General features: G+C 42.6%; 1 protein-coding gene and 1 long non-coding RNA gene across 4 annotated transcripts; one reads left to right on the top strand and one right to left on the bottom strand.

Moving 5' to 3' along the window:
- Positions 1-58: 58 nt before the first annotated feature.
- On the bottom strand, positions 59-27,662 carry zzef1 (zinc finger, ZZ-type with EF hand domain 1). 3 transcript variants are annotated; one of them, XR_003299558.1, is made up of 55 exons: positions 27,120-27,662; positions 26,350-26,494; positions 26,059-26,253; positions 25,701-25,884; positions 25,392-25,591; positions 24,495-24,705; positions 24,225-24,341; positions 23,310-23,488; positions 22,960-23,058; positions 22,756-22,847; positions 22,508-22,653; positions 22,179-22,284; positions 21,571-21,813; positions 21,077-21,168; positions 20,720-20,940; positions 20,463-20,596; positions 20,312-20,382; positions 20,119-20,233; positions 19,830-19,995; positions 19,552-19,673; positions 19,325-19,447; positions 18,713-18,882; positions 18,529-18,610; positions 17,937-18,138; positions 17,701-17,834; positions 17,342-17,582; positions 17,117-17,196; positions 16,932-17,022; positions 16,370-16,853; positions 16,116-16,280; positions 15,631-15,750; positions 15,353-15,514; positions 15,097-15,229; positions 14,509-14,647; positions 13,972-14,137; positions 13,329-13,591; positions 13,041-13,213; positions 12,461-12,656; positions 12,142-12,305; positions 11,367-11,647; positions 10,686-10,860; positions 10,418-10,550; positions 10,101-10,327; positions 9,633-9,941; positions 9,454-9,554; positions 9,209-9,344; positions 8,692-9,051; positions 8,425-8,568; positions 8,052-8,220; positions 7,817-7,915; positions 7,539-7,704; positions 6,580-6,730; positions 4,477-4,548; positions 2,325-2,467; positions 59-518 (listed from the first exon to the last, which is right to left on the bottom strand). XR_003299558.1 is itself a non-coding variant. In XM_026370804.1 (54 exons), exons 1-54 carry the CDS (start codon positions 27,531-27,533, stop codon positions 2,387-2,389), a joined length of 9,144 nt encoding a protein of 3,047 aa, XP_026226589.1. In that variant the 5' UTR covers positions 27,534-27,662; the 3' UTR covers positions 59-2,386. The 3 variants fall into 3 exon arrangements, 2 of the variants coding, with proteins under 2 accessions (XP_026226589.1, XP_026226590.1); XM_026370804.1 differs by having other exon boundaries at positions 59-2,467; XM_026370805.1 differs by having other exon boundaries at positions 59-2,467; positions 21,595-21,813; positions 27,120-27,533.
- On the top strand, positions 11,580-13,147 carry LOC113169415. The gene is made up of 4 exons (XR_003299559.1): positions 11,580-11,669; positions 12,572-12,748; positions 12,896-12,974; positions 13,055-13,147. It is a non-coding gene; the product is annotated as an uncharacterized LOC113169415 (long non-coding RNA).
- Positions 27,663-27,697: the final 35 nt, after the last annotated feature.

Genomic DNA, 27,697 nt, shown 5'->3' with positions numbered 1-27,697 from the left:
AATAAAAAATACAGCAGAAGTGATACTTGAGCAATTTCTATTTTTATTAGAAATCACATTTCAACCCAAGCGGTATTTTAATTATTATTATTTTTTAAACCTTCAGTGCGCCATGCATAAAAAATCTGAATTTGAGTGTCCATCTGTTAGTGCCAGGCAAAGTTTGTTTGCATGGGGTTGATATCAAAGTTTTTATTCTTCTGTGCAATTAATATTGACAGATATGTACATTCAAATTAGTCAGCCTCAAAAATCAAGCATCCTCACAAAAAGAAAGCAACGTTAAAAGTAAAAAGTTACAAAAAACTTCAAATTAAACAATATATTTCTCTTTTAAAATATAGTTAATAACTATTCTGCTAACATGAGTTAAATTATGATTGCTTCATTTTTAACCATAGGCACGTTGTAGATAGGCGAGGCGTCGTAGAAGCCAAACAGAGGCCATATTGTCTCTTCCTCTCTCCTCACTGCAGGTGATGCTTGTGTGAACACAACCACCGAGCTGTCCTACGGTCCTTGAAGGGACCACCACAAAAGAAAAAAAAAAAAAATCATAAGATAAAAGTAGAAAAACTATTTTAATTAAATTAAATTTAAAAAAAAACGTGTAAAGGTTTGCTCTGCTCCAGTTTCTCACAGTTTCTCTTTATTTATGTGATAAATAGAGAGGAAACCCTAATAGGAGCTCTATGTGAGTTGTCATGGCTCTAAATGATTGGTTTCTTTGGTATAAAACCACCATGACCTCTTACAACTAAAAGAATCTGTCATGAAATCAGTGCAGTAATGAATGGAAAACAAAAACCGCATCTGCTGACTCTCTTTGCAACTGACGTTTCGATTTATCCACGTACAAAACTTAATGTTTAATTGACATGGTCTAAGTAAACAGGGGGACCGACGTGCACGTAGCTACAGGTGGATTTCAGCTTTATGAAACGTGGCTAATGTGATGCGAGTCAAAGTCGCATCCAACATGTAAGGAAGCGCCACACCGTTCATCTGTGTAATTACAAAAGATGAGGTAATTCAGTGTTAAAAACAATCCACCCTTCTTTCAGTTTGCCGACATATTAGACGTGTTACGAGTGAAGAGGTGGGATTAAGTGTCTGTTTTATCGGTGCGTCCACTTCAATTCTTAACAGTGACAGTCAATTAAGTTTCCTAAGTGCTGAAACATCTGTGTATTAGAGGGAATTAGCAGTGTTACCAAACACGACACAGAGGGGCATCATAGTGCGACAGCCTAAGATTTATGAATCGGCTTTGCTTTCACTGCTGTGAAAAATGACGACCTCATAAACTGCTGATATTTAACTGTATAAAACAATAATATGTAATAAATACATCTGTGGATAAAATTGTAGGCCTTCACGAGATGTAGGGTTTTCTCTTTTTTTTGGCCATTATTTATGACATCACAAAGTTCTTTCATTCATCTTCTAGTAATGCAGTGAAATTAGTCATATTTGACAGGGTAACATGGAGCAACACATAGCAATAGTATGTTATCACAGTGCCTCAGCTGTAATGTTAGTTCTCATCCTATGCAAAGACCATGGCTATTGTGACTGTGACTATCATCGGTATACTGTTCAGCCTGATCAAACTGTCATCAGTTTAGAAGTGGGGCTTAGTGTGCATTACACTGACGGAAACTTTCAGAACGGGGGTTTAGTCTATCTGTGACGCTATAAAAAAAAAAAAAAAAACATAATTTAAATATGTAAAATGTATCTAAAGGAAGGATGAGAGAAGGTGAGCAGGAAACAAGAGATACAAGGAAGGAAGGAAGGAAGGAGTGGAATGAGCTAGTAGGTCAGTTTTTTTCTCCCTGTGGTGACTAATGACACTCCACTGTCCTGGACAGTATTTTTAGGATGCTCTACATGTCCACGGAGACATGCAAGTTGCCAAGGTGACCTGTTTTTCGCCACGATCAGCTATGTAACGCAGGATGGCTGCTGTTTAGGAGGCGGGGAGAAAGAGGCAGGGAGGAAAAAATGGAATATAGCTCATCTTGAAGGTCGCGAATTTGGCACACTTCAAGTGGTTTGGTATGGCATCATCAAGTAAGAACTAAAAAAAAAAAAAAAACAAATAAACAAAAAAAAACACCCCGCAATCGTTCCTGTTCCAGTGAATGCACATGCTGATATATTGGATTCACCTAAGGCAAAAAGGATTGTGAATAAATGTGAAAGTGCTCTTTGAGCCCCCTCCCCATAGCTCACGCCCACAGTAGTGCACAGTTTCCAGAGCTGGGGGGGTCCTGTAAGAAGGCAAGCACTCATCTCTGTGTTCTCTGTTTAAAGTGAACCTGCTGACTCAGGATGTGTCCCCCTCTGGTTTGCTCTCCTCCTTTTCTCTCTGTAGCATCTCTCAAGGGGACATGTTGAGTAGCTTGGTAGATTTATTGGGGTAGTTGATAGCCAGGCTGATGGCAGCAATGTTCTTCAGAGCCTACACACACACACACACACACACACACACAAAATGATTCAGCATGTGAATGTAATGGAGAAGAATAGGTGCAGGGAGAGAGAAAATCAAGCAGCATGAAGCTTTAAAATGAGACATGACAAACCGTATTCTCACCGGTGCTGTGCTCTGCATTTGGAATAATGATAAAATGTCAAATTGAGGGTGTCTAAGTGAACGATGCAAGGAATCGTGTGTAGTCTACTTCAAGTGCTAAACTGATTGTTCTGCCATTCAGTGCTTTCCTTTTTTCTCCACTGATAATGTCTTGTGCTTGCTGCAGCTGGCTGATAACCCTCAGCCCAGCAGACCAAACCACTGGAATGGTTTCCAGGGGACAACGTCTTACGGTATAAGTGTATCTTGTTTTGACCTGAAACAATCTGGTCAAAATCACCTAAAGACCACATGTCCAAAGCCAAACACTTATATTTGAATTCAACTTAATGTAGAGTCCTCAAAGAGCAAGTCCTCGTGTCTTTGTTAGTTATCTACAGGCAGAATTACTACTTGTGTTGTACAAAACAAATACAGAAGATCTTGCTGAAATTGAAGAGACTGATTCTCTATTTACTGAATTAAATCCAGCTGCTACAAATAAAACCTGCTGCCTAAGTCAGTGAGAAAGCATTTTGGTAAAGGTGGTTTGGTTTGGTTTCATTAAAGCAGAGCATGCTGTAAACACACTGAATATGACCACATTTAGAGCAAACTGTTTACACAACCAGAAGACACAAAGATTCATTAGCATTCCTCTAAAGCCATGTTTCCGGCCAACAGATGTACTGAAGTCCATCACATACGAGCTAGAGAGAACTAGTCTTTGTCTACTAAAATACTATGAAGCTCAGTAAAGCTGGGAGGAACTGCAGAGTTAAGTTATGTGTTTAAAATATTTACAAATTATTATTTATAAATTATTTACCTGTTATGTCAGAGCTGTTTCTTACTTTACTTTACAGTTTCCCACAGATGAGGCTAAATTAATTGTTTTTTTAGGTCAAAGGTGAAATGGTTAAGCTTCCATCGGCACATTCTCTCATGTAACTTTTCAACAATTTGCATTTTTTTTAACACTTTAAAACCTTCAGTCTTCACCCAGTAAGAACCAATGTAGCTCCAGGTAATACCCTGACACACAGCAGCAACTACCGATTTGGCTCTTGGTGAGTTTAGAAATTGTTGTGACATATTGAAAACACATGTACCTCACTCAATTACACGTTAAATCCAGTGCACAAAAGGAAAAACGAAACGGAACATTATCCTCTAAACTTGTGTTATAATGAGCTCATAAGAAAATATCAAGTCACTCGAGGAGTTTTCACAAGAACTTGATGAAGTGAGCCTCCTGTGAGGGAATCTGATTTGTTTTGGATGGGTTTGAAAGATTCAAATTCTCTGAACCTCAGCCAATTTACTCTTGGATTGTGCATTATCTTACAGTTATGGCTTCTGCCAAGCCACCAGTGGTTTTGTTTTCAACCTGACAGGTATTAGGTAACTGCACAACAGAACCACCCACAATGTTTTTTCCCCCACCACTCTGCATCCTCCGTTACTCTTAACTGCCTTCAGGCCCCTCTGCTGTGTCAAGGGGTCCGCAGTACAAAAAATGCTGTGGCTCGCTTTGCCACAAATGCTAATGGACTATAATTACTAAATACATTAGTCCTGAGTGCAGCCCACACACATTCAAAATAGAGGGCGGGGGGGGGGGAGGTTGTCGTGGGATCTGCTGGGTGTCAACAGCTTAGTGATTCACTAGAAAGAGAGACTCCAGCCGCAAGCTGACTCACGGCGACTGAAGACCATTCAATCAGTGGGACTGCGTGGTTTAAGAAAGAGAGTTACATAATACCTCAACACATTGGGGTGCAGGGAAAATGTTTTTGAGCTTCCATTTATGTCAGACATCAAAGAGGAGCCCGGATGAATGGAGGACTTTAGAAAGACAATGGAGGAAGACAAAGGAGGAGCAGAGGTCTTACCATTGCAGTGTGACTGAGAAGCTGCTCGTCAGTGGTCATGGCTAACAAGTACTCCTGGAGGACTCCCTGTGCCTGGAAAACACATCAAAGGTTGGTAACAAATATGTCTTCTGCAGCATTACCACATGCAGCTTTCAAAGAAACATAGATAACGTCCTGGGCCAGATAACTGTCATGAACAGAAAGAACTTCTCGCGACAGGCTACCCTGAAAAGTTACATAAGGGAGGGATTCAGTTATAAATGAGGCCTGGTTCCCTGACCACTCTTCGTCTCCATCTCAGCATCAAATTAAACAGTGGAATGTTGGAAAAGTCATTCAAAATTATAAACAAACTCAAGAGCGCTTCCATTAAAGCCCTGCGGGAGAAACATACCTCTGGTTACATAAGCGTAAGGAGTTGGGGAACACAGATAAGGCTACGTTCAGGCTAAATGGACCAAAACTGGCCAAATGGAGATTTACAGAGCTGGAGATACAGTCCAGAGCCCCTGTTGGCCATCCATCTTACAGCACCCAGTGTTTATGCTGAAGGAACATCCTAGGACCATTTGTACAGGCAGTAGTGCATGACATACTGTTTTGATTCCTAAATATAACTTTCACTTCCTGGGGTAGAGAGTTCATCGAGCGAGCTTGGCTCTGGACACCTGGACTCACACTTACTAATAATATTCACAGAAGCCTCTCATGAGTAGTGACAGCATGGAGCTGTTGAACTCTGCTCCATGTCATCACTGCAGTTAAGCTCATATGTCAACATGACATGAGGGCTACCTTACGCTGTGCTAATCCTTACTTTTCAAGATTAAATTGACAGGTGGTGCACTGTGTTGTAAGCAGAGTGGGGATCCTGAGCACTGCTGATCAAGGTTTTCTAATATTTATATTCGCCTGGCACCCACTCGATCGCTGGGTTTTTTTCTTTTAAAGCAACAATTTTACTGCATTTCACTGTTTCATGTGGCTACATTTGGATGGGAGAAGTATATAAGTAATTACCTTTTTTTGTGAAACAACTGCTGTGTGTGCCCTTGTTCAAAACACTACAAAACATTTAATCTCACTTATTCTAAGACCTCCATCTCAAACTGTGGATCAGGAGGTGGTGGCTACTAAGCACTGCACTGCTCAAAAGCCATGCTCTGTGATGATGCTCTGCTGGATGGAGGTGCTAGGACATGCCACACGCAAACATACGGCTGTCCTTGTGAGCACAACAGTGGAGGGTCTTGAAGGGCATTCTGGGCTAAACTGCTGAGTGTTCTACTGCCCCCTGGTGCTTGTTGACACACACTGCATAGATTGACTTCAGGCAGATGGGAGCACAGGATCCATCATGAATGAAGGGTCAACTGTTATGACTTTACTGTCAGACCAGCAGCCCCAGGCCTTGCAGACCCAAACTGAAGGGAGCAGCAAAGGGGGTGCTTTTCTGGGCCTGCCTGGTTCGATTGCATCCACAGATGGGAAACTCCTGGCTGATGTAGTGCTCATAACCCTGGAGACTTCTCTTAATTAATAATTCAAGACTATTGAGCGAGAGAGCCCATAGACATTGCAAAGTGGATAGCATCTCTTACTCTCCCAAGCAAATCTGCAGGGAGTCAGTGTAGCACTGTGCTGCCTGGCAGATGGCAGGGCCGGGCTTTGGCCCTGAGCCCAGCACAGAACAGGTGGGTTGAAGAAAAACATGCTCATCTCACAGGGAGACAGATATTGAGTGAGGGAGAGAGAGAGAGAGAAAGGAAGAATGATAGTTGTAAAAAAAAAAGAAGAATGATAGTTATAAAGAATAAAAAGCTGAGTAAATTACGCTCATCATTTAATTCAAATTACCTCATATTGAAGAAAAGGAATAAAGAACAAGGTTAAGAGGACAAGGAAAGCCAAAAAAAAAAAAAAAAAGCAAAAAAGCTTGTTGGATCGGTTTTCTGTTTAACCTGCTAAGTCAATAATGATTTTGTCACAACACAAACAACCAACACAACTAAACAAATACCTAAAGTGTTAATTACACCTCCAGGCAGGCATATGGCAGGCTTCATGGCATGATATGGCATGTAATGTTGCTTTAATCTGGTCTGTGTGTGTGTCACTCACAATGGCACGGGCCTCTGTGATGAAGAAGAGTTCAGTGAGGGCTCTGTGAAGAGGCAGCAGCACAGTGATACTGGTCGGATCCTGGCTCAGGCCGTTTTCCATAGACATGAAGAGCTGCCACAGAGGCCGCAGCAGCGTCAGCTCACACGCTCTAAGGTGCAAACACATCCACAGTTAGACAAACACATATACACAGATAGAAGAGGCGGTGGCTAATGGATACATCTATAAATCACTACTCTATTTGTATGATGATTAATGCATATTCATACAAATTAACAATAGTCTCCCCTGGATGGTCAGGTCATTTGTACTGCTAGATCATTTTAGAGAACATCTATGAATATTTCCATTGTGTATTTTTCCACACTGCAGTTGAGTAAATTGCAAAACTGGTTTCCAAACTAGTGACGTCAAAAAAAATTAAAAAAGAAGAAACTGCTAATATGTCCATATCTTGAACTAAAACTTAAATGAACCAAAAGTTAGCAAAGAACCAAAAACATGTTGACAGATAAATTTGAAAACAGTGTTAAACTCCAGACGACCTTTCTGCACAGCTCAGTTGTGTGATCTGTCATTGTGATCAGTGGCCGAGTCATTCTGCATGCATGCAAATTCCTAAACACATCCTTTACCTCATTTCCGTGCTGATAACCACTCCCACGGAACTACAAGAGGGATTTATGAAGGCTTTTATGCAAACCTTGTGTGGAAGTGTAACCCTGCACCTTCAGGGAAACACACTCACAGTGAGGTTAAATGTGCGCTGGGTCATTTTAGCCTAATTAGCTTCACTTAGTTTGAGGTGGATGATCCAAACAATATTTACATTTTACTTATGATGTCTTCAAATGACAACATCAGCCTACTGTTTTTAAAAGAAATGCACTGACAATAGACAAAGTAAATGAAGCAAAGAGAAGGATTAGAAGGGTTATAAGAAAGGCTGGGCTTACGTCTGGGATTGGCACTGCAGGAGGCGAAGCAACAAGTGAATGGCTTTGAGTCTCTGGTTCCCTGTTTGGCGACAGGCCACACCGACCTGCCACTCCCAGATGTCCGAAAGTGGCAGATGACTGAGCACCTGGTCATCAGCTAACATTTGTTTAAGTATCTCAAAGCCTGATGAAAGACAAACAACGTTGCAGAGACGGTGATGATATGTGGAGTTACAAAGGCAGGTTAGCACAACTGTAAAAGTAGTGTGTTGTGTATTTGCTCTAATGTAATGTACCTGTCTGAAAGCGTCCTCTGTGGCCTCCTGTAACAGTGAACTTATAGCCCCACTCTGTGTTGCTCATGTCTGACATAAACCTGTAGTAGAGGGTGTCACCTGACAGAAAACCACACAGAAAACATGTCAGTAAACATGATTTAAACATGTTTTACAGTCATAAACGTAGAGCAGAAAAGAGACCCATGACTTTTAATACTTCAGTACTTCAGTGACTTTTTTTATTTTTCCTCACCAGGGATCTCAAAGTCAGACCATTTTTGAGGAGAGCCACTAAAATTGTGGACATCCTGGAGGAAATCGCTGCTGCTGGACATGATGAGCTCATCACAGCCTTCCTCTGTGTAGCAGCGAGAGTCAAATTTTATTGACAGGTAGATGGCCCCCGGGATGTGCACCTTATCCTGCAAAGAGGTGTAAATGAAAAGGTCAGAATGCAGACGCATAACAGGTCACCTCACCCTCAACTTTGAACTGTACTGTGTGTATATAATTACATGACATACATTTTACTGGCAGGTCAAACTAAGTAGGAGTAGATGGTACAATAAATGAGGACACTAAAGTTAATAACGGTTAGTAATAATGACAAAAAACAGTTCACACACCTCAAAGTTGGTGTTGTTGTCATACGGGTGTTTGGACTCTCTGACTTGTATGGCCATACCTGGCTCCTCCATGAATTGGCAAGCAGTGAGAGACAGGCTGCACAGCATACTCTGGCTGCAACCCTTCAGAACCCTCTGGAGAATCTGATCATTTACAGAACATCCCACTCACATTAATCCACAAAAACACGCCTATGACACACCTGTCACAGGTGTACGATTGACTACATAAGACTACAGCTCCACATGCTCCCCTCTTTTCCATACCTTCTCCCAGAGCGGCCTCTCCTCCAGCTGCATTAACATGTCCAGGATGTAGGCCATGTGTGAGGCGCCGTTCAGTGCCAGGGCCTCCTCGCTCAATGCTGCCTCTGCAGGCCAGTCGGCCAGCAGCGAGGCCAGCACGTGGCGGGCATATAGCGTGGCGATGGCCTGGTTGACCTTCACCAGATACTGACGAACTGCCCGATTGCTGCGCACATCCAGTTCCTTGTGCAACAGAGCCGAGCTTTTGGTGCGCCTCTGTTTGGCGTAGCTCAGTTGTAAGTCACTCTCTGAATTGGTAATGAGCTTCTGAGCCACTACGTTGATCTCCTCTGTTGCTTTTTCACAGTGACTGGGTTTAGACTGTGAGGGGACAGCAATTATTGGGACATATAAGAAAGCTGACATATGAAAAACATCACCTCCAATATCTTCTCTCATGCTATCTTATCCTCAACAATATTCGGAAGTAGATAAAGTAAAGTAAATGTGTTTAGAAACATATACCTAAATAACTCACCACACAGGACACCACTATCATATCAGTGTCCACAGCCTTGGTGTTCCTCTCTTCAGAGCGCGGACGCCTGCTAGGCTGCCACTTCTGAGCCAGAGTGCGGATTGTCTCATCTGTTTTTATCTCTTCTCCGTCAAATCTGAAAATAACACAGAAGCACATCCATATTAAGAAGCCAGGAATTAATTTGATAGTATGACCTTTTTTACCGTAGTAAAGAAATTCTATATATGGAACCTGATGCTGACCTCTTCTGCACCTCGAGGAAGAAAGAGTCTGTTCTCTTCATCTGCAACTCATACATGGCCCGCAGGATGGGTAGAGGGGCGTTTAAGGCATCATGGGTAATCTATGTTGAAAAGTAAAACAGGTTTATTATGCAGTGATATTATTTTCTGCATGTACACTAAATAAGATCCCTCATTACCTGGAAGCAAATCTTTGTCTCCTCGTCAAGACCCTCTAAAGGGTCTGGCTTGTTGACGTCAGTTTCGTCTGTGCAGCAACTGGAGTGGTCCGAGTCATGCTCCTTGTCCTGCTCTCTTTGGTCTCGGTCAGGGTCCTGGGCCATGGAGTGGATCTCTCTCTTAGAGGAGTACAGCATGATGGACAGAATTTCGAGATCTCGCAACAACCACAGCTTGCTGAAGCCCGTCCCTTTACTGCACTTCCTCACCAGCAGTTGGGTCAGTCCTGACTGCTGGATGGCTTCCTGAGCTTGCTCGACTCCGTGCTTCTACAGACCATGAACAATATTGAATGAGGGGAAAAAAAAAAACCAAAAAACTTTTTTCTGGACCAGCTGTTCCTGTGCTAGTTCCACATATCATCACCTACACACTGTAGTTTGGAGTGGGAATGACGTATCACTGCTGAACGATTAGAGGGCACATACCTTAAGTGTGTTGTAGAGGCCTTTTAGAGCCAAGGACAGGACCCAAGAAGCCTCCACAGCATCGGCAGAACTACTGTCCATGCTGATCTGCAGCAAATGGCTGATGACAGAGGTGAAATTGCCCAAGTAGCGGCTGAGCAGTGTTTTTGGGGAGCCCTGGCCCCCTGACTCCTCCGGGAGGCCGACTGTAGTGGAATCCTGAGACTGGATGAGTTGGTAGTCCTTCACTGTCAAAGAAGGTAAGTCACACAGAGGGTTCATTTATAATTATTTCTGAATCTTAGCAACACTTTTATAGTGTCTACTACTGCACTGACCCGTTTTCCTCTTGCGTGTTTTGACATCCACAACTGCAGCGTGGTTCTTCTCTGTAAAGTGTTTGAGCAAGATCATGTTGTGCTGTTCATTGGCGTTGTCAATAAACACTGTCTGAGTGCCTACGCACAGCACCTGAGAGACAGAGACAGAAACAGACGCACAAACACACACACACAAACAATTGAACAAACACAGGAGTCACAATTGGTTTTCAAAAGTCAGGAAGCACAGTGTACGATCCTGTGAAGCAGTGGGAAGTCTCCCTACCTCAGGAAAGCCCACCAGCACCAGCAGGGTGAAGAGGTTGGTGCGTTTCAGAGTCTGTGGCAGCTGCTGAATGCAATGGTCAGTGAAGGCAGCAATGACCAGGCTCCACTCAGGACACGCATCCAGACTGTGTAAAATATCTGCAACTGTGCATGCCCAGTCCAAACCAATGCGACTGAAAAAAACAGGAAAGGCATAAATAAAATGAGAATCATGATGGCTGGAAAATGTTTAACCAGCATCAACCATTTATCAACACAATAACTGCACAAATATCTAGATAAACACCTTTCTGGCACATAAGATAACAGCTGTTGGATACAAAAAGATTAGTGTCAGTTCTACAGTTCAGTTAATACATTTTTTAATGTACTGCAGTGTAAGTGGAGTTAATGACAACAAAACAAACAAAATTAGAAAGCAATTTACATAGGAATAATTTGAGCCAATGTTGTGTAACATTTTATTGTTTTTAAAAATTTGATTTTCCAATGTTTACTGTGTAATATCTGTACTTCCTTTGTACCTTAAGTCATTTTATTTTTATCTTTACATTAGTTTTTTTCAGGGTAGGAAACTGTCTCATGCTGTTTTCTGGACTGGCTGAAATTAAAATCTGCAGATGCGTCATGAATAAAATTGAGCTAGATAATAAGAATGATCAGGTTTTCTTTGTTTTACCTGTCTAAACAGACCGCTCCCAGACTAAAAAGCAGCTGAGTGGTCTTCCAACCTGGCGTGTCTGAACTGGCTGCCTCTCCGTGTGTCAGGAGGTCATATTTGTCAGCCAGAGCCTCTGTGACGGCAGTGTCAGCCTCCAGAGGAGTGATTCGAAGCAGCAGCTGACCCAGTAGTCCCAGGGTGAGGTGAAAGGTCTCGTTCAGAGAGCCAGCATTGGAAATGACTGCCCTGAAAAGCTGGGGCAGGATGGAGCTTAGACTGGGCAAAGACAGGATGCTGCCCTGAGGACATAAGACAGACTGTGTAAATGTTTTCTGCTTTTCCATCTATGTCTTTATCTAACTTTTTGTGAATAGTTAACATTTCAGGAACAAGATGCATGTTGGGTGTTGACAAAATGTGTTCTTACAGTACATCTTAGGTTAACTGTAATTGTAACCTGGTGGCACCTAGGCATTCTCAAAGCGATAAGATTATGTAGAGGCAATAAATCGAACCAAATAGTACAGTGAATTCTGAGATATGTTATTTGTTGAGCTTATGAAGTCTTGGTAGGTGAATTCTATTACATCTAGACAGAGCAAGGCTGATTGTTTACCAATGTTTCTAGTCTGGTAAGTGTAAGTGTATGGTAAGTTAAGCTAATTGGCTACAAGCTTGATATTTAAAGTATAGACAGAGAGGTAACTCAGTCTTATATAAAAGTAAATAGGCATATTTCTTCAACTTTGTGTTAGAATTTCAGCATTAAAAACAGGTGGGTGGCTTCACATACCGGTATAGTTGTAGGAAGCATTGCAGCTAGTAGCCCTAGGATCCTCTCTCTGGAGCACTCTGAAAACACATGCTCCTGCAGTGGAACTTGGGGCAACCTCTCGTCAGACTCCTTGGCCATGTCCGATGCTGGAGAATTGACTGTCCCTAGTCCAGATTCTGAAGCTGGTTAAAAAAAACAAAACAAAACAAAACAAAACAAAACAAAAAAAAACATACAAGCTTAATGCAGTCAACTAAGAGAGAGTTGTAACCACCAACAACCACAGTCAATGCAGTGTAATCAATTTGGTGGAGGCAATCGTAATCTCAGTACTTACGCCGCACCACAGGAGAGAGGGGGTCCTCACTAGACACAGAAGGTGTCTGACTGAGGCTGGCGGAGTCCAGGGTGTCTTGAGTTACCAGCTTCCTTTTCTCTCCCTCTCCAGTGCTTAGGGGGGATGACACCTCTGGAGGAGCAGAGGGAGGAGAGCCCACCTCCTTAACTTTTTTCTCCTTGCCAGATGGTTTGGTCTGGAAGGACAATTCACAAGGTTGTGAAAGACACCACAGAGGACAACAGTGAGGTCTGAGAAGAAGGAGGTCTGAGCTAAAATTCACAAGAGGTATTTAAATTTAAAGTCTATGTCAATTATTCACTGTCACTCCCCTGCCAAAATTGATTTGAACATATTTATAAATGAATATGAATATATTTTTTAAATACTTTTATAGCAAAAATGTACCATACGATTTATCTGGATTAATCACAGAGCATGTAAGAAGAAGAAGAAGAAGAATGAAGAAACATGCATAGCAGGCTGTGGCTTCTGCATTCTACTTCCTGCCATTGTAAGATCAATTCCCCCAGCACATTATTTTCTGTTATTAACTGGAATATTATTAACTGTTCCTCACCTTGTCTTTGGGAGATGATGGGGAGCAGACTGCTGCGGTGCTGCCAGGGAGAGAGGAGGTGTCGGTGGTCGTACTGAGCTCCTGAGAGGACTCAGGTGAGACTGGACACATCTCGCTATCGGAAACCGAGTCATTGGAGGACAGCAGTGCCAGCAAAGCTGAAGACCGTAGACCTTAATGGAGACAAGTTTGTATCTTCTTATTTAACTCTTGGCACGTATGTATATCAGCATGTTGCCCAAGTTATCAAATAATTCCTTTAAGAACAAAATACTTGTTTGAAATTACCTTTGCCAGTCTGCCCCTTGAGCAAACAATCAGTGATGAGTTGGGAGCAGCGTGTCTGCAGGGCTGAGGCCTGGCTCAAGGCATTGCTGTCTAAGGGTTCCCCGTTTATCTGTTTTTCACTGCTGAGTTCTGATGTGTAGAGGGCCAAAGCAGCAAATAGCAGCCAGGAATAGTTGTGAATGTAGGGCTGGATCAAGCGGTGACGGTCGCTGATTCGTATGGTCACCATAGGGTACACTGTGATCCGATGGGTGGGCAAATGGCTAGAGATTGAAATGTAATTTAAATGTAATTGTAATAAAAATGGTTAACAGTTTATAGGAATGAATGCTTTTTCTGTTTTCGCATAAGAACTCTGGACAATATCCTGAAAATGACCCTTTCACAGATATCGCACAACATGAGACTGGTTGACTGGGTTTGGTTTAGGCAAGTAATAGCACCTGAATAGACTTTGCAGGTGGAAGAACATGATGCAAAATGTATGCTGCAGAAATCACAGGAGCTTCTTCACATGTCAAAGCAGTGCCAGTAGTATGGTCTAGTCCAAGTGATTAGATATTTGCATTCTCACATTCAGCTTTTTTCTGACTAAGTGGCTGCAGCACATGTCTGAAAACATCTTAAAATAAAAATGTGTCACCTGTCGGGATACTTCTTTGCATTATAACAACCGAAGCACAGGTCAAAGTCTTCACACACGTTGCAGTTGATCCTGCTGCCTACAATGAGCCCCTGGCAGTGATCACAGGCGTATTCCATATTCACCATCTCATGGTCATCCTCGTGGCCTTCAGGCTTTGCACCACCTGGTTTATAACACACGCACAGTCCCATAATTAGGTTTTGTCTAAAGATCTTATTCAGTTAATGCAATAACCTTCTCAGCCTAACTTTGACCTTACTGATACTCTTGTTTGACTCAACGTGCCTCATGCGAGAACCACTTCTACAAACAGATTGATTTTTGACTGCTATGTACATTTAAGTAAAGGATTTAAGAAAATCAGTGGCATTTCTCTTTTTCTCTTAGGTAAGAGTATGATCAGACAAGCTATATTTCTCCTCAGTGGGAAAACAAGAATATGAAAATGTTCTTACATGAGGCCTGCTGTGAGTGTGTGAGTGTGTGTGTGTGTGTGTGTGTGTGTAAGTAAAGTAGTGGAGTTTGTTAGCTCACTGAGGAAGCAGGTCTTGCAGAGGTCCATATCCATGCACTGCAGACAACGGTAGCGGTGCCAAGGTGCCATCCTCTCACAGCCATCACAAGAGATGACAACATTGAGCAGGTCACAATAGCGTGCAATGAACATGTGCATCTGTGGACGGGACCAGGGAAATTATTCACACAGTATTAGCATTAAACTTTCTTTCCTATGCAAAGCAAACCCTTGCACACATCCTATTCCCATCATCTACTTTACACCTCACACACAAATAGCATTAAAATAGGAAGGGTTTTTGGATTGGGCCATAATGTGACGCTAACATGTTATGATAAAATGGTGAATATTACATGTATATAAGCATATAACATTACACCTGAGCATTTTAGTATGCTACAGTTAGCACCTAGCTCAAAGTACTGCTGTGCTAAAGATTCGTCTTGTTAGAGGTTATGTTAGACACATCCACTAACATTACACCAAAAAACTTGGGGCTAGTTAGAATAAAAAAAGAACCATTTGCTTCAGCAGACTTAACACAACCTTCCTTGTTCACTGACTATGGGGTTTTTATGTCTTTTATACATTGTAATGTTCTGTACCTTTCTTCTGTCCTCCATGGAGTCTTCTTCATCAATTTTGTCATACCACTTTTCAAACATCCCATCCATACACTCATCCATCCATTCCTGGTTCTTCTTGTAATCTGCAATTTCATCTTCCTCTGTCCACTGACTGATGAGTAATTTGAAACACAGAGGGAATCATACTTTATAACAATATACTATTTAACATCCTCTAGGACATTATGAATATGAAAAGCAATTCCGTTCTTTTGTGCAGTGGATGTGATATTACCTGATGGCAATGTCATGAACACTGATGTTCTCCTGGGACATGCTAAGCAGAAGGTCAGGAAGGTTGATACCCAGAAAGAGAGCGAGGTCATGTACCTCCCAGCTCATGTCCAGAAGGTGCAACAAGCAGGTCTGCACACATGACAATGCAGGCAGCAGGGCTCTGGAGAGTAGCAGTGAGGTTCAGGTTACTCCACTGCACACACTAGTGCAACTGCTTTTTAATTTCAGTTTATCTAGTTATGAGCAAACATGATGGGTGACCAAATAAAAGCTTACTTCTCACTGAGGCTGCTGAAGCCTTGCACTGCCTCCACCAGCATTAGCACCAACTGATGGTAGGACTGCCTCACCTCCTCTCCCAGTGTCTGCCCACTGTCAGACAGCTGGGAGAAATAACTGCAAAGCAAAGCAAAGCAAAGGGAAATCTTCAGTGAAATACTATTGAACAGTTGTATATATTCTTAGTTTATGTAGTTGTTTGGTGTTATTTTTTTAATAGAAAATGTATTTCCTTATCAAAAAGTACTTGCTATTCATGTCGACTATGAACTGATACTGGTGAAAACTGGCAATCTCAAAAGAAACAAATTCAGCACGTCTCTGTCCAGCTTCTAATAAACCAACCTCTACTGTAATGTCCTAATTCCAGATTTGGGGAAATTCTGTTATTTACTGTATTTGTGCATGTTGCATGTATTTACTTCTTTATTTAACTGTGCTAGGCTTGATTATTCACATGTATAAAAGACTTTCTAATGTACCTGGTGAAGTCTTTCTGGCATGCCAGCAGCTCCTGTAGGAACAGTAAGCAGGGGGCTTGGAAAAGGTGTGGCTTTCCAAGTGAATGTAAACACTGCTGAACCATTTCCAGGACCTTACACACACTCAGAGCCTGCGCTTTGTTCAGGGACAAGGTCTGCAGAATGCTACAGGAAGAAGAATTCAATTATTTAATCCTGTGTGGTAAAAATAACACAGATAAAAAATGTTAAATAGAAGATTGGAGATCAGTAACCTTGCTGTCGTGAGAGCTTGGTCCCTTATAAAGTTTAAGATGTGTTTGAGCATTGGGTAGCGATCCTTGACAGGAGGGGTCATACGGGGTTCCTCTATAGATCGACAGGACAGAAGGCGTAGGCGAGCCCGACTGAACGGTGGCTTACGAGGTAAACCAGAGGGTGAGGCTGGCTCCCCTGGATGGGATGAGAGGGTCTCTGTGGAGCCTGTGTGGCCTTGCTTGTTGTGCCCACAAGAAGATGAGTGTTGGACTTGAGCACCAGACTTGTTCTCCCCTGACCTGGCTTCACTGCCTTCTTCTGATCCTGCATTCTGAGGTGCCAGAGAGGAGCTGGCCTGGAAGTCCCCTTCAGAGATCGAACTCGAGCGGAGGAGTAGATCACTGCTGCCCCCTGTAGCTTTGAATGAGTCACTGTCCTGACATGTAACTCCACAGGGGCGAAATCTGAACAGCAAGAGGCTCTTCTTGATACACATCTCAGCTGGAGAGAATGAAGACAACAGAAGTCAGTAAATAATATTTGGGAGATAACAGAGTTTATGAAGACAAGAGTCCTCACCTAGAGACTCCATCGTCACCTCGTCAGGATCTCCTTCCTTCTCTTCGGGAGCATTCATTTTGCCAACTAGGTATCTCTGCTTCATCTCCAACTGAAAAAAGACAGTAACAGCATAAAATTTTAGTAATTCGATCAAATATAGATTTAGCAGCAGATGAGCAACAGAGAAGTATGCGGCCACTCACCATCCATGTTCTGATGCTGTCTGCTAATGAATACACCTGGACAAACTCTTCACTTAGACAGGCCCTGCAGTCCTGATTTACTACTCAGACAAAAGAAAAAACTATTAAGAAATCACCTGATTAACTGAGCTAGGCAAATTATCCAGAAATATAACAATGAAACACTACAAGAAGCTGAATAAACTGAATGGAATTTGCTCTGTGACCACTGTAGCCAAGCATTACCGTAGGTCTTTAGAGCACGGTTGAGGGCTGGTGTGTGGTATACCATAGCTGCCCAAATGGCATTCACAGCTTGGTCTGTCTTTGACCCAGTAGCTATCTCGTGCCTTGCGGGCTGTTTTCTGCAGGACTGCATGATGATTTTCATCAGGTCTGTTCTACTGTCTGTTGCTTCCTGGGAGGGGTTCCAACGAGCAAAGTCCTCCAGGAAGCTCATTACCTCATCAAGTGACCATGTATTTGTCTACCACACAGGAAAGAAAAGCGGTGAAATCATGCAATAATATGCTTTTTAATAATCCTTTGACTAATGTAACAATAGCGCTTCAACATAACTGGATTAAACAGATGTGATGTGATACCTCGTCTGTGGGAGGTTTAATCCGATTTGCCTCCCTTGTTTCACACAACCCATGTCGCAGGATAGGCTTCCATAAAGGAGAAGACTGAACATGGGATACTTTCCCTGATGGAAGCTCTTTTACGCTGCGTATCTCTGGAATAGACAGAAACCCATGCATAACAGCATTCCAGTTTATTATAGTGGGCCACAATCAGAAAACCTTTGTTTGATAAAATATGTTGAAAATTGTTTTACCGTAAGGGGATTTAAGTGCCAGAGTTCTAGATGCTAGACGACCCATCAAGCGAGCTACCAGCAGCTGCAAGTCCGACATCCAGGAGATGGTGATGTCTGGCAGGCCCAGGGCAGTCACAGTGAACTTGTAACCCCACTCATTATTGCTGCTATCAGAGTGGAAGAGGAATTGGAGCTGAGGGCCAGCATCAAATGTCACTTTCTGAAGAGCAAAGAGAAAACAAAAGAAACATTCATTAAAATTCATTCAAAGAAAAGGTGCAGAGGAAAGCTCATTAGCTCAGTGGTCCCACGATGTTGGAATGAGTTACTCATTACTCAGCAGCCTCACTGCCAATACAAAAAATAATAATAATAAAAAATAAATAAATAAATAAAAAAAATAAACATTTAAAGGCACAGCTTTCCCACAGCTTCCTATGCACTCCCCATCTGGCACCGGTCTCACATCTTAACTGTTTGCTTGGCTTCAAACTTTCTTTACAGTCGTTTTGTGTAAAAGCATCTAACAAATGACTAATTGTGCAAATGTGTAAATGTAATTAAGTGACAGTGTTTCAAATGGAGGTAAATCAGGTTTCTCATCTCCTACCTTTGGCCACTTCTCAGTTCCAACTTTCATATCATAGCGGACCTTCCCACCTCTGGAGTCTGTAAATTCTAGGTAGTCGTATCTGTAGATATCAAAACATGAGAATAAATGATTAGAACCATCAGTGGGGATAAAAACAAAACAAAACAAAAACAACAACATATGAATACTTTGCATGGGTCACCTCTTCTCTGTTTCACAGCGTTCGTCAAACTCCACCTCAAAGGAGGTCGCACCAGGGCAGGCAAAGATGCTGGTCTCATGGCGGCTGTTCTCATAGTTGTGAGGGGACTCCATGTTCCAGGTCCTCAGCACAACTGGCTGCTGGGGCTGGTGCCAACTCTCCTGATCCACCTACATGTTGTGCAAAAGTCTGTTTCACTTACTGGTAGAAAGTAACTAAGTACATTTACTTATGAAAGTTTCCATTGTATGTTAATTCAACTTCTACTCCACTAAAACAGGTAAATCTGTTTATCCGACAGATGCATTTACTGGTGACTTCACTGATAAGACTCTACATACAAAAACATATTATATGTTTGCAAAACAACATACATCCAAGCTCCACATCTACCATTACACAGTACAGGGCTGATATCACTGCTACAGCTATTCAAACTACATGACACTTAAAGTTGGTGCCAATGTAATGGAGGATTTTTTTCATAATGGAATATTTTACATTGCTGCTATATGTGGTACATGGGTACTACTGTATGAGTACTAGCACCACTGCATACAGCTGTGGAACAGGAGGCTGTGTGCTAAGGAATAAGGTGAGAGTGGAGTAAACCTTAGAGAAGATGTCTCCAGTATCTGTGGAAAGGCTTTTCAGCAGCTCCACCAGAGAGGAGAAGCTCCTCAGCAGCAGACTGTGGGGAATGTCCAAAGAGCACAGCTCCAGGAGGAAAATCATCTGCCAATACCAGAACAAATTAAAATATTACCTTCATTCAGCACAGTCAATCCTGTAATTATGCAGCAAAAGAAGTCAGAAGTTATGAGATATGCATATATTACCAGTTGTCTGAAAACTGTGGTGAGGATGGAGCTGCCAAGTTTGTCAGTAATTTCAGCACTGGTATACCTCTCCAGGAGGGAACCAAGGATAGTCTTGATGCTCCCCAAGAACTGATCCACATCTATTGAGAGAGCAGGTTTGAAATTCTTAGTTATGGTGGACTGCTGCACTTGACTCATCACCATTAGACTGTGTGCTTTTGCTATATTGTCCAATAATAAACACAGACTCTCTCCCAGAAACTAAGAAGCTATGGGACATTGTTACTGTATCTCACATTTCAGTAGGATGTCTCTGGCCAGCTCCATAGTGATAGCTGTGGAAGCTCCTACTTTGAGCTGCAGGTAGCACCAAGAGAGCAGACTACCCTGCAGTGCCCAGAACAATGTCAGCAACACCGTCCTGCTGGCTCCACTGCTCTCATCCACCATCATAACTTCACACTGAGAGATGAGAAACAGTTAAACAAAGAGGAACATTCTAAAGAAATGTGATCAAGATGTGAAAGAAAAGAGAGGGCAGTTGTTAATGGTAAATGACATGAGACTGTGTGACAGTATTCTCACCTCTCTTGTTGCCACTAGTAGCAGCGTCTCCATCACTGACAGTATGGGACTGATGTCAAAGTCTGCAGGAGCTCCTTTAGGTGGGAGCAGGAGAAGGCCACTTGGATCCTGGTCACTGCACAATAAAAACAACAGCTGTTACTGATCTGCTGTGATGCAATAATATGATCATGTGTTCCTACGCTATGCTCACCTGAAGTAATTGCAGAGTGATTCAAACGTCACCTTTACCGACTCTGGTTGATCCTCCTCTGTAATATTTTTCTGCAAAAGAAATTATTATTATATTTACTATTATTGATTTTTTTTCTTATTTTGTGATTGTTATTATCGTATAAACTCACCATCATGTGGAAGAGTTTGTCGCGCCTGATGTGCTTATCAGGGAAGAAAACAGCAGCTCCATTAAGAATGGCCTTCACTGCCTCCTTGTGCAAAGCTTTTTCCACTAAAGACTCCCCTTCTGCACCATCCACAACTGAAACACACACGACAAATGTTATGTCTACGCAGAGTTTCTCAAATCTCTGAAAGTCCAGGGACAGTAGTAGCTTCTCTACAGAGAAAAGTAAGCTTTATTTTATTGCAGACACGTTCTTACTGTGGCAGAGGTGAGTGTAGAGTTCCCCCACAGCCCTAACAGAGTCATTCACAGGCTCTCCACTGCTGGGGGTGGATGAAGAAGCAACTGCTGTGGCTGCCTCATTAGGTCCTCTGCTCTCCTCCGGCCCCCGAGACTCGAGTGGATTAGGCAGCATGGGGAAACAGTTCTGCATCAGTTGGAGCAGCAGAACTCTGCTCTTCAACACCTCCTCTCCCTCACTGAGACAAAGATTTAAGCTTAATTACAGCTGAGATCCTAATGTGTGTGGATGTTTCCAGACACATAAACATGCCAAACACCAATTACTGCTGTAGTAAGCGTGTGGACATTAAAACCAACAGTGCTATTACTCACATCTCCCTGAGTTTACTGTAGAACTTCCAGAACAGGCTGAGACTGAGACCACTGAAGTCCAGTAGATACTTCTGCTTGAAGTGAGATGCATCCTGCAAAAATGGATGATCACAACTAACAGTCAACAACAAAAGCCGAACACATATTGCCAAAGATGTGATGCACACGTGCAATCACAATCAGATCACCAGCCACTGCAAAAGAAAGACTGCAATGTCTGCTGTTGGCCACAAGTGGACAGACTATTTCATTATCAAAAAAATATATAGAGAGAGAGGGAAAGTTAAAGAAAATAAAATCAACAAGTAACAAAGTATAACAATTATTTAGTTTGCCATTCAGCAAATTTACCAAAAATGTAATATGGTGACACACAGTGTATCATGTAGTGTAAAAGCTTAAAGTGTTTTCGCATATGCAATTATGGCATTTCACAGTATTCATTCTAATGTACTGTATAATGTACTACTAATACTGTAAATTAACTGTAGTACCTTCAACCAGTAATCTGTGGTTACCATGTCTCGTGTAAGCTGTTGAATGAAGAATAGTGTCTTGTTAAGTAGACAAAGTCCAGTAACAGCATCATGAACTAAGCCTGCTCCATCTGGACTAAGGTCATCTAGATCTGCCAGCCTCTCTGTCCCAGGGCACAGGTAGCCGCTGAAGCTGAGTGACTGCACACCAAGGCGCTCGGCAGAATCCTGTCTGGTGCAGAGGAATTTCACCATCAGAAACTGGGAAGACAAAGAAACAGAGGAATTAGGTGTGGTGACTAGATACTGTTATTTGTGAAGAGAACAAAGTCCTATTAATAAAACACAATGTATTAGTCTGTCTCTATTAGTTCTGTCTCTGAACACACAACCATGTGGCTCTGGAGCCCCAGCTAAACGATTCCTACTGAAGACATGTTCCTAAATGTACAATATGCTTTCATTTTTAAAAAGGGTCAATAACAACACTTTAGCATCCAGCACAGATGGTGGTCAGCTGGACAATGCATTAATTCATTGTTTTTATCTTTTTGTGGGATTTGCTTAAATGATTAATGAGAACAAAGATATGTTTTATCTTAGTTTTAACTGGGAGCAGTCTGTACCTTTGCGACGCGACACTGCTGCAGCTTGATCTCCACATCATTCCAGTCCTCCTCAAGCTCAAACCAGCCAATCGGCTCGTCCTCAGCCTGTGCTGGAATTCTCACACTGCAAGTCAGGTGACACCATGGCATGTAAGCCATTAATATAAACCATTGAGGGAGACCCCTTTACTGCAGAGTGGTGTCCATAAGGCAGGAAAACAACATTTACAGCCTACTGCTAACTTGTAGGATGGAATGGTGCACTTCAAATGTTTAACTACGTGTTCTTTGTTTTCTTTTTACTTAACATTAAGAGAAAACTTTACCAGTTACTAAAAGCTTCTTACTTGTCTTGTACAAAGTCCTTGTAGTCCTTGTAGTCCCACGCATCGTACTTTTTGAACCTTTTGAAATGCTTCTCTGCATCAAAAGGGTCATCCTCTTTGTATGCAAACACCAAGCCACATTTTGCTCCGATGGCTCCTTTTCGCACCTTATCACACAAACCAGAGAACAAGTGTAAAGTACAATCCCTTAGCACAGATGGTGTTATTGCAAATTCTTAATGAAATGTTGACATCAAATGGAGCCTCACTTTGATCTTCATCTGGGTGACCTGGAAGTTGCTCTGGTCCTCTGTCGACAGGATCACGCTGGCTTTCTTCCGGCCACTTTCTGTGAGAAAACCTTCAGAGGAAACAAACGAGGAATCAATTCTTTTTGTTCTGTTACACTTGACTTGGACATGTTCATACTACACTTAAACTGAGATAAGACATGTTGTTATTCTCAGTTGTACCGTCTCCAGTAGAGGATTCTGTGAGCATATTCTCTGGTCCTGATTTCTCTTCTTTGCTCTTTACATCACAGGCCTGTAGGTGCAGCTGGAGCGGCTTTCCTGCAGGGCAACATGAATCATATAACAGTTTATTTTCTAGAACACCATAATTAATCACTCAATCACTCTCCACACAGGCTACAATTTCACTCCTATACTGAGAGAGGATGGTTACCACACAGTCGCTCTGCAACAGAATTAGCAGTTTTCCACTAATGCATCTTCTCCTTGTCAGCTAAGCACTTTCTGTTTTAGGTCTAAGGTTTCAAATGACCTCACATGAATGAAAGTAAATGAGGGCTGCTTGTTACCATTGCGATAGAGTAGTCGCAGTCTAACAGAGGCCATAGATGTGATGAGGGAGGAGGCTTTGTACTTGGCCTCTAAGTGATCGCTGATGCAGGACAGAGCTTGGAGCACTTTTGCCACGCTGCCTCTGGCCAGAGCAAACGCCAGGAGGGTCAGCTCTGCATCGGGACTCACACAGCAGCTATATGAGAGCAAAAAAACAAGTTAGTTCTGGGGTGCATTTAGTCATAAAAAATCATAAAAGATCATTCATGCTTCTGTTCTGGACTTCCACTTGTCGTGTCTTATCACTACTGTCTCCTCAAAACTTAGCGGACAGGTCACATTTTTCCCCATTCAGTTTAAATAGATTTTGTGTCTAGTTCATTTTAATTAAATGTAATCAGGTGATCAATCAATTACAGTTATTACAGTGACTAATAACCTTTTCAGTGTGCATATAGGCTTGGCAATATCGTTCGCAGACAGACTTCAAAAAAGGGAACGTACCTTTTAAAGCTGAAACTCACCTATAAATCACTGAGGATTAATCTGTGACTACACTTCTCTCATAAATTACTAGTTAGGTATCTGGTTCATGCAAAAAGTGAAAAGACCCTGAATTAAACCCTTACAGGAAAACTGTATTTTCCTGTAAAGGTTTAAAGAATTTTCACCAATGCATCACTGCAAAAAAAGGCAAATGCTGGTATTACTGTATCATGCATGCATAATTGTAGTCTAGAACAAGATAATTTCAACATTTTTCAACTGTTTGATAAGATTATTTCATTCATGTTGATGCTGACCACCACTGAAGGACAAAAAGGTAACAGTTTGGCATCACCCCACTCCTTTCACTTATTTCAGTTTAGCCTGTTTTTGGCAGCGCAGTGTGGCAGTAATGTGCTGAGTGTGTAATGCTTGCAGGTCATTACTCTGCTATCCTGAGTAAAAATCCATCCACCTCCTCCAGGATGTTCAAGGAGAAGAACTTGGGAAACTCTGTGGATGATGGTGTCAGTGACAATGGTGGCATGTGTCGTAAGGCTTTTCTAGAAGGACAACAACAGAAACAAAGCACTGAGTGGACAAATCTCTACTTGATACAATACAATAAGAACTGTGGCATCATACATATATAAAAAACACTAATGCACTCTTTTCTTATTAAATATATGTGCAAAAACTTGAGTAAAGTATGTTACTGTGTGCTGTGGAGGACCGTCTGAGCCAGTGCAGGGTTAGTCTCCATGGAAGCAGTGACCAAGGAGGTGAGGAGAGACAGGTACCAGATGGCCGAAGCATCCGAAACAGACACCTCTTTACTCTTCGTAATCTGATAGCCCAGCGTCTTCAAGCCATGAATTCGTGTGTCGCATCCGTCGCTCAGGCACCGCTTGATGTTGATTTGGATGTCTGGGGTTTGGTGAGGACATAAAGACTGATGGCATATACCATGCAAACACATTTACATTTACATTACATTTAGTTATTTAGCAGACGCTTTTATCCAAAGCGACTTACAAGTGAGGCACAAAGCAAGCCAAATATCTAAGCCAAGGAGAGAAGAACAATAAAGTAAAACGCTCTAGGAAGAGCCGTTTCAAACATGCCACAGTCTGTCGCTTCGTCTTCTCAGAATAACAAGAAAAACATGTTGAGCCACAAATGAAACAAATCAATATCAATTTCCTCACTGTGATCTGGCAAATCATCTCCTAATATTTGACTGGCTTTCCTCTCTCTATTCTCCCTTGATGTTATCCTCATTCATATCTCCTAGAAAAATACACGCTTATATGTTTTAGCCTAGTTTCTATGTGGTTTATTGCCTTCAAGACCTGATAGAAAAGATAGAGAAAGACCAACTACAGTTCCTCGATTAGCTCACATCTGCAATAGGCTAATGAAAGCATGTGGATTCAAAAGCGAGGCACCTGAACACATAACTATCTACAAAGCCCCTCTGCAAGTTCGTGCTCTGTCCTCACCAGAGGGGTGCAATTGAGGAAAAGTTTCTCTACGTGGTCAGTGAAGGAACACAAAAGCCCAGAATAAATACACATGCAAATAAGCAGACAGACTGGCAGATGGTGACTCACATGGGTGTGTGATGTTGGCATTCTCCAAGAGAGCTATATAGCCTGTGACGTTGCTGGGGATGCGGATGTCTCTGATCTCCTGCAGGGAACGCCGGTTTTTCCCCACAGCAACTGACACTAGCTGAGGCATGTAGCTGTGGTCATTAGAGGCCACAGCAATCGCCAGGCGTCTCAGAACCACATCTGGTTTCATTTTTAGTCTGGGAAAGAGAAAAGGGAGCGTCTACCTTGGAACTGAACACACACCTGCATAATTTAGGAATCAGCCACATGTGACAATCATTTGCAGAGCTTTGAGTTATATATTACCTGATCCAGTGTGAGCGTGCACTGCCATCTGACTGCCAGAAAGAGGAGGTTTCTCCATTTGTCATCTTGAAAATGTCAGTCACATTGGATGAAGCTTCTATTGTGCTGTAGCACTGTGTGACTACCTTGACCTTGTCTACATCTGGGTCACGATCCAGCTCTGCTCTGTATTGGATATCCAAGTCTGAGAGAAACCAATACAGATCAGAAGAAGTGAGACACATATGCACTTCAAAATATCCATTAACTGTTGATATATGATTAAAATGCACAGGGGAAAATGAACTAGAAATGTGTAGCACAAAGCCCCTACTCAGTACTAGTCAGACATCTTTTCGGGTCAGTCTTTGGTGCTCACCTTTCTCCTTCTGCAAGAGGAATTCCAAGAAGTCTTGAACCACACTGGACCTCATGGTGCAGATGCTGTTATAGCCCTCTAAAATAGGGAAAGGGATGGCACTGCTGGGAATACGATTCCTGTGTAGAAACTTTAGGATCTTGGACGCATGTGCTCCTAACCGGTCTTTCGTCTTGGAGAATATGTCAACAAAACCTATGGAAAAAAAACACAAGTGTGCCCACTTGTTGACACTACATATCCAAATAAGGCTGACTGTGTTCATTCTGGTAAACAAATCACATCTCGTACCTGGGGTTAGGGAGCATGCCTGTAGTTGTCTTATCACATGACTCAGCTCTCCCTGTAGATTAGCTCCATTTGAGTTCTTCAGAGCAATCAGCATGCTCTCTACATCCACAACTCCATCCCCCTCTGCATCAAATTGTCCAAAGGCCTGGGACAGGGAAAGAGTACAAGCTGTATATTCTATATTGACACATTCACTTACATTCCTGCAAAACACACCAAAGACAAACATTCGATAAACTTTACTTGGGGGTGGAGGGGGCTGGTGCTCTACTTGTACTGCTTAATGTTTAGTGTTTTAAGCCTGTTTCATTGGTCACCTGTATGTGAGGAACCAATGCCATGTGTAGTATTTAAACAATAGCACTGGTATTTCATATCCATTCACACAAAGCCAAAGCCAGACTAAAGTACACATGCATTAGTTAACCCATTCATCTGCAACCTTTGATAGAGCAACAAATATCAGCCAACTCACAAGAAAGCAGCGTGTTATGATAAAAAAAAAAGTCCAAAGCTGACAACCCACTGACAGTATGACAGCTCATTTACCTTGTTTCATTGCACACCCCTAATTACTAAACAGATTACAGGATATCACGTGTGCCCCTTTGCTGACCTCACTAGGCAGTCACATTCACTAATCAGTCATCATAAACGGGCATGACAGCAGCTGTTGCCACCTGTTTTGTCCTCTACCTGGGGCAGATAAGACCTTTTAAATCATGGCATTTCACATCACTAGCCGGGGGAGATTTTCAATGGCTTTATACCTCTTCACACTCATCTCTCGGGGCATCCCTACTCTCCAACATCTCACAGAACTGCTCCACATTAACAGACTCCTCTCCTCGGTTTAATCGGTCCTCCAACCACCGTACCAGGACACTCTCATTCCCGGCCAGCACAGATTCCTGAATGGCGACCCCTGAGTCACTAATACGGGCCGCCGCTTCTCTCAGTTTCACTTGTTCTAAGAGCACCCCGGGGCTAGGTGGTCCACCGGTGGGCACGGACACGTTATTCGATCCCCTTCCGCTTCTCCCAGAGCCGGAGCCTCCACCGCCTCCGACACCGCCGCCAGTGGCCGCAGAGGCCGGACTGTCTTCCGCGAAGCCGGGGCTCTCCGTTTCTATATCTTCCTCGTCGCCGCTGCCTCCACCGCAGCCGCCCTCTGCGTTCCCCATGTTTGTTTCACCGACCTGGGGTTCCCCAGAAAATCTCTGCGGCCCTCTGGACGTGAATCTGGAAGCGGCTGTGCCGGTCTGCGGACAGACCTTCCTCACCTAATGTTCCAGCCGGAGTTCGGCCGTTTACTCGCTACTACCGCATTGACGTACCGTACGTCAGT

Source organism: Anabas testudineus, chromosome 14 (genome assembly GCF_900324465.2).
Source record: "Anabas testudineus chromosome 14, fAnaTes1.2, whole genome shotgun sequence".
In the NCBI taxonomy this organism is placed as follows: domain Eukaryota; kingdom Metazoa; phylum Chordata; class Actinopteri; order Anabantiformes; family Anabantidae; genus Anabas; species Anabas testudineus.
This window is presented reverse-complemented; position numbering and strand designations above follow the sequence as displayed.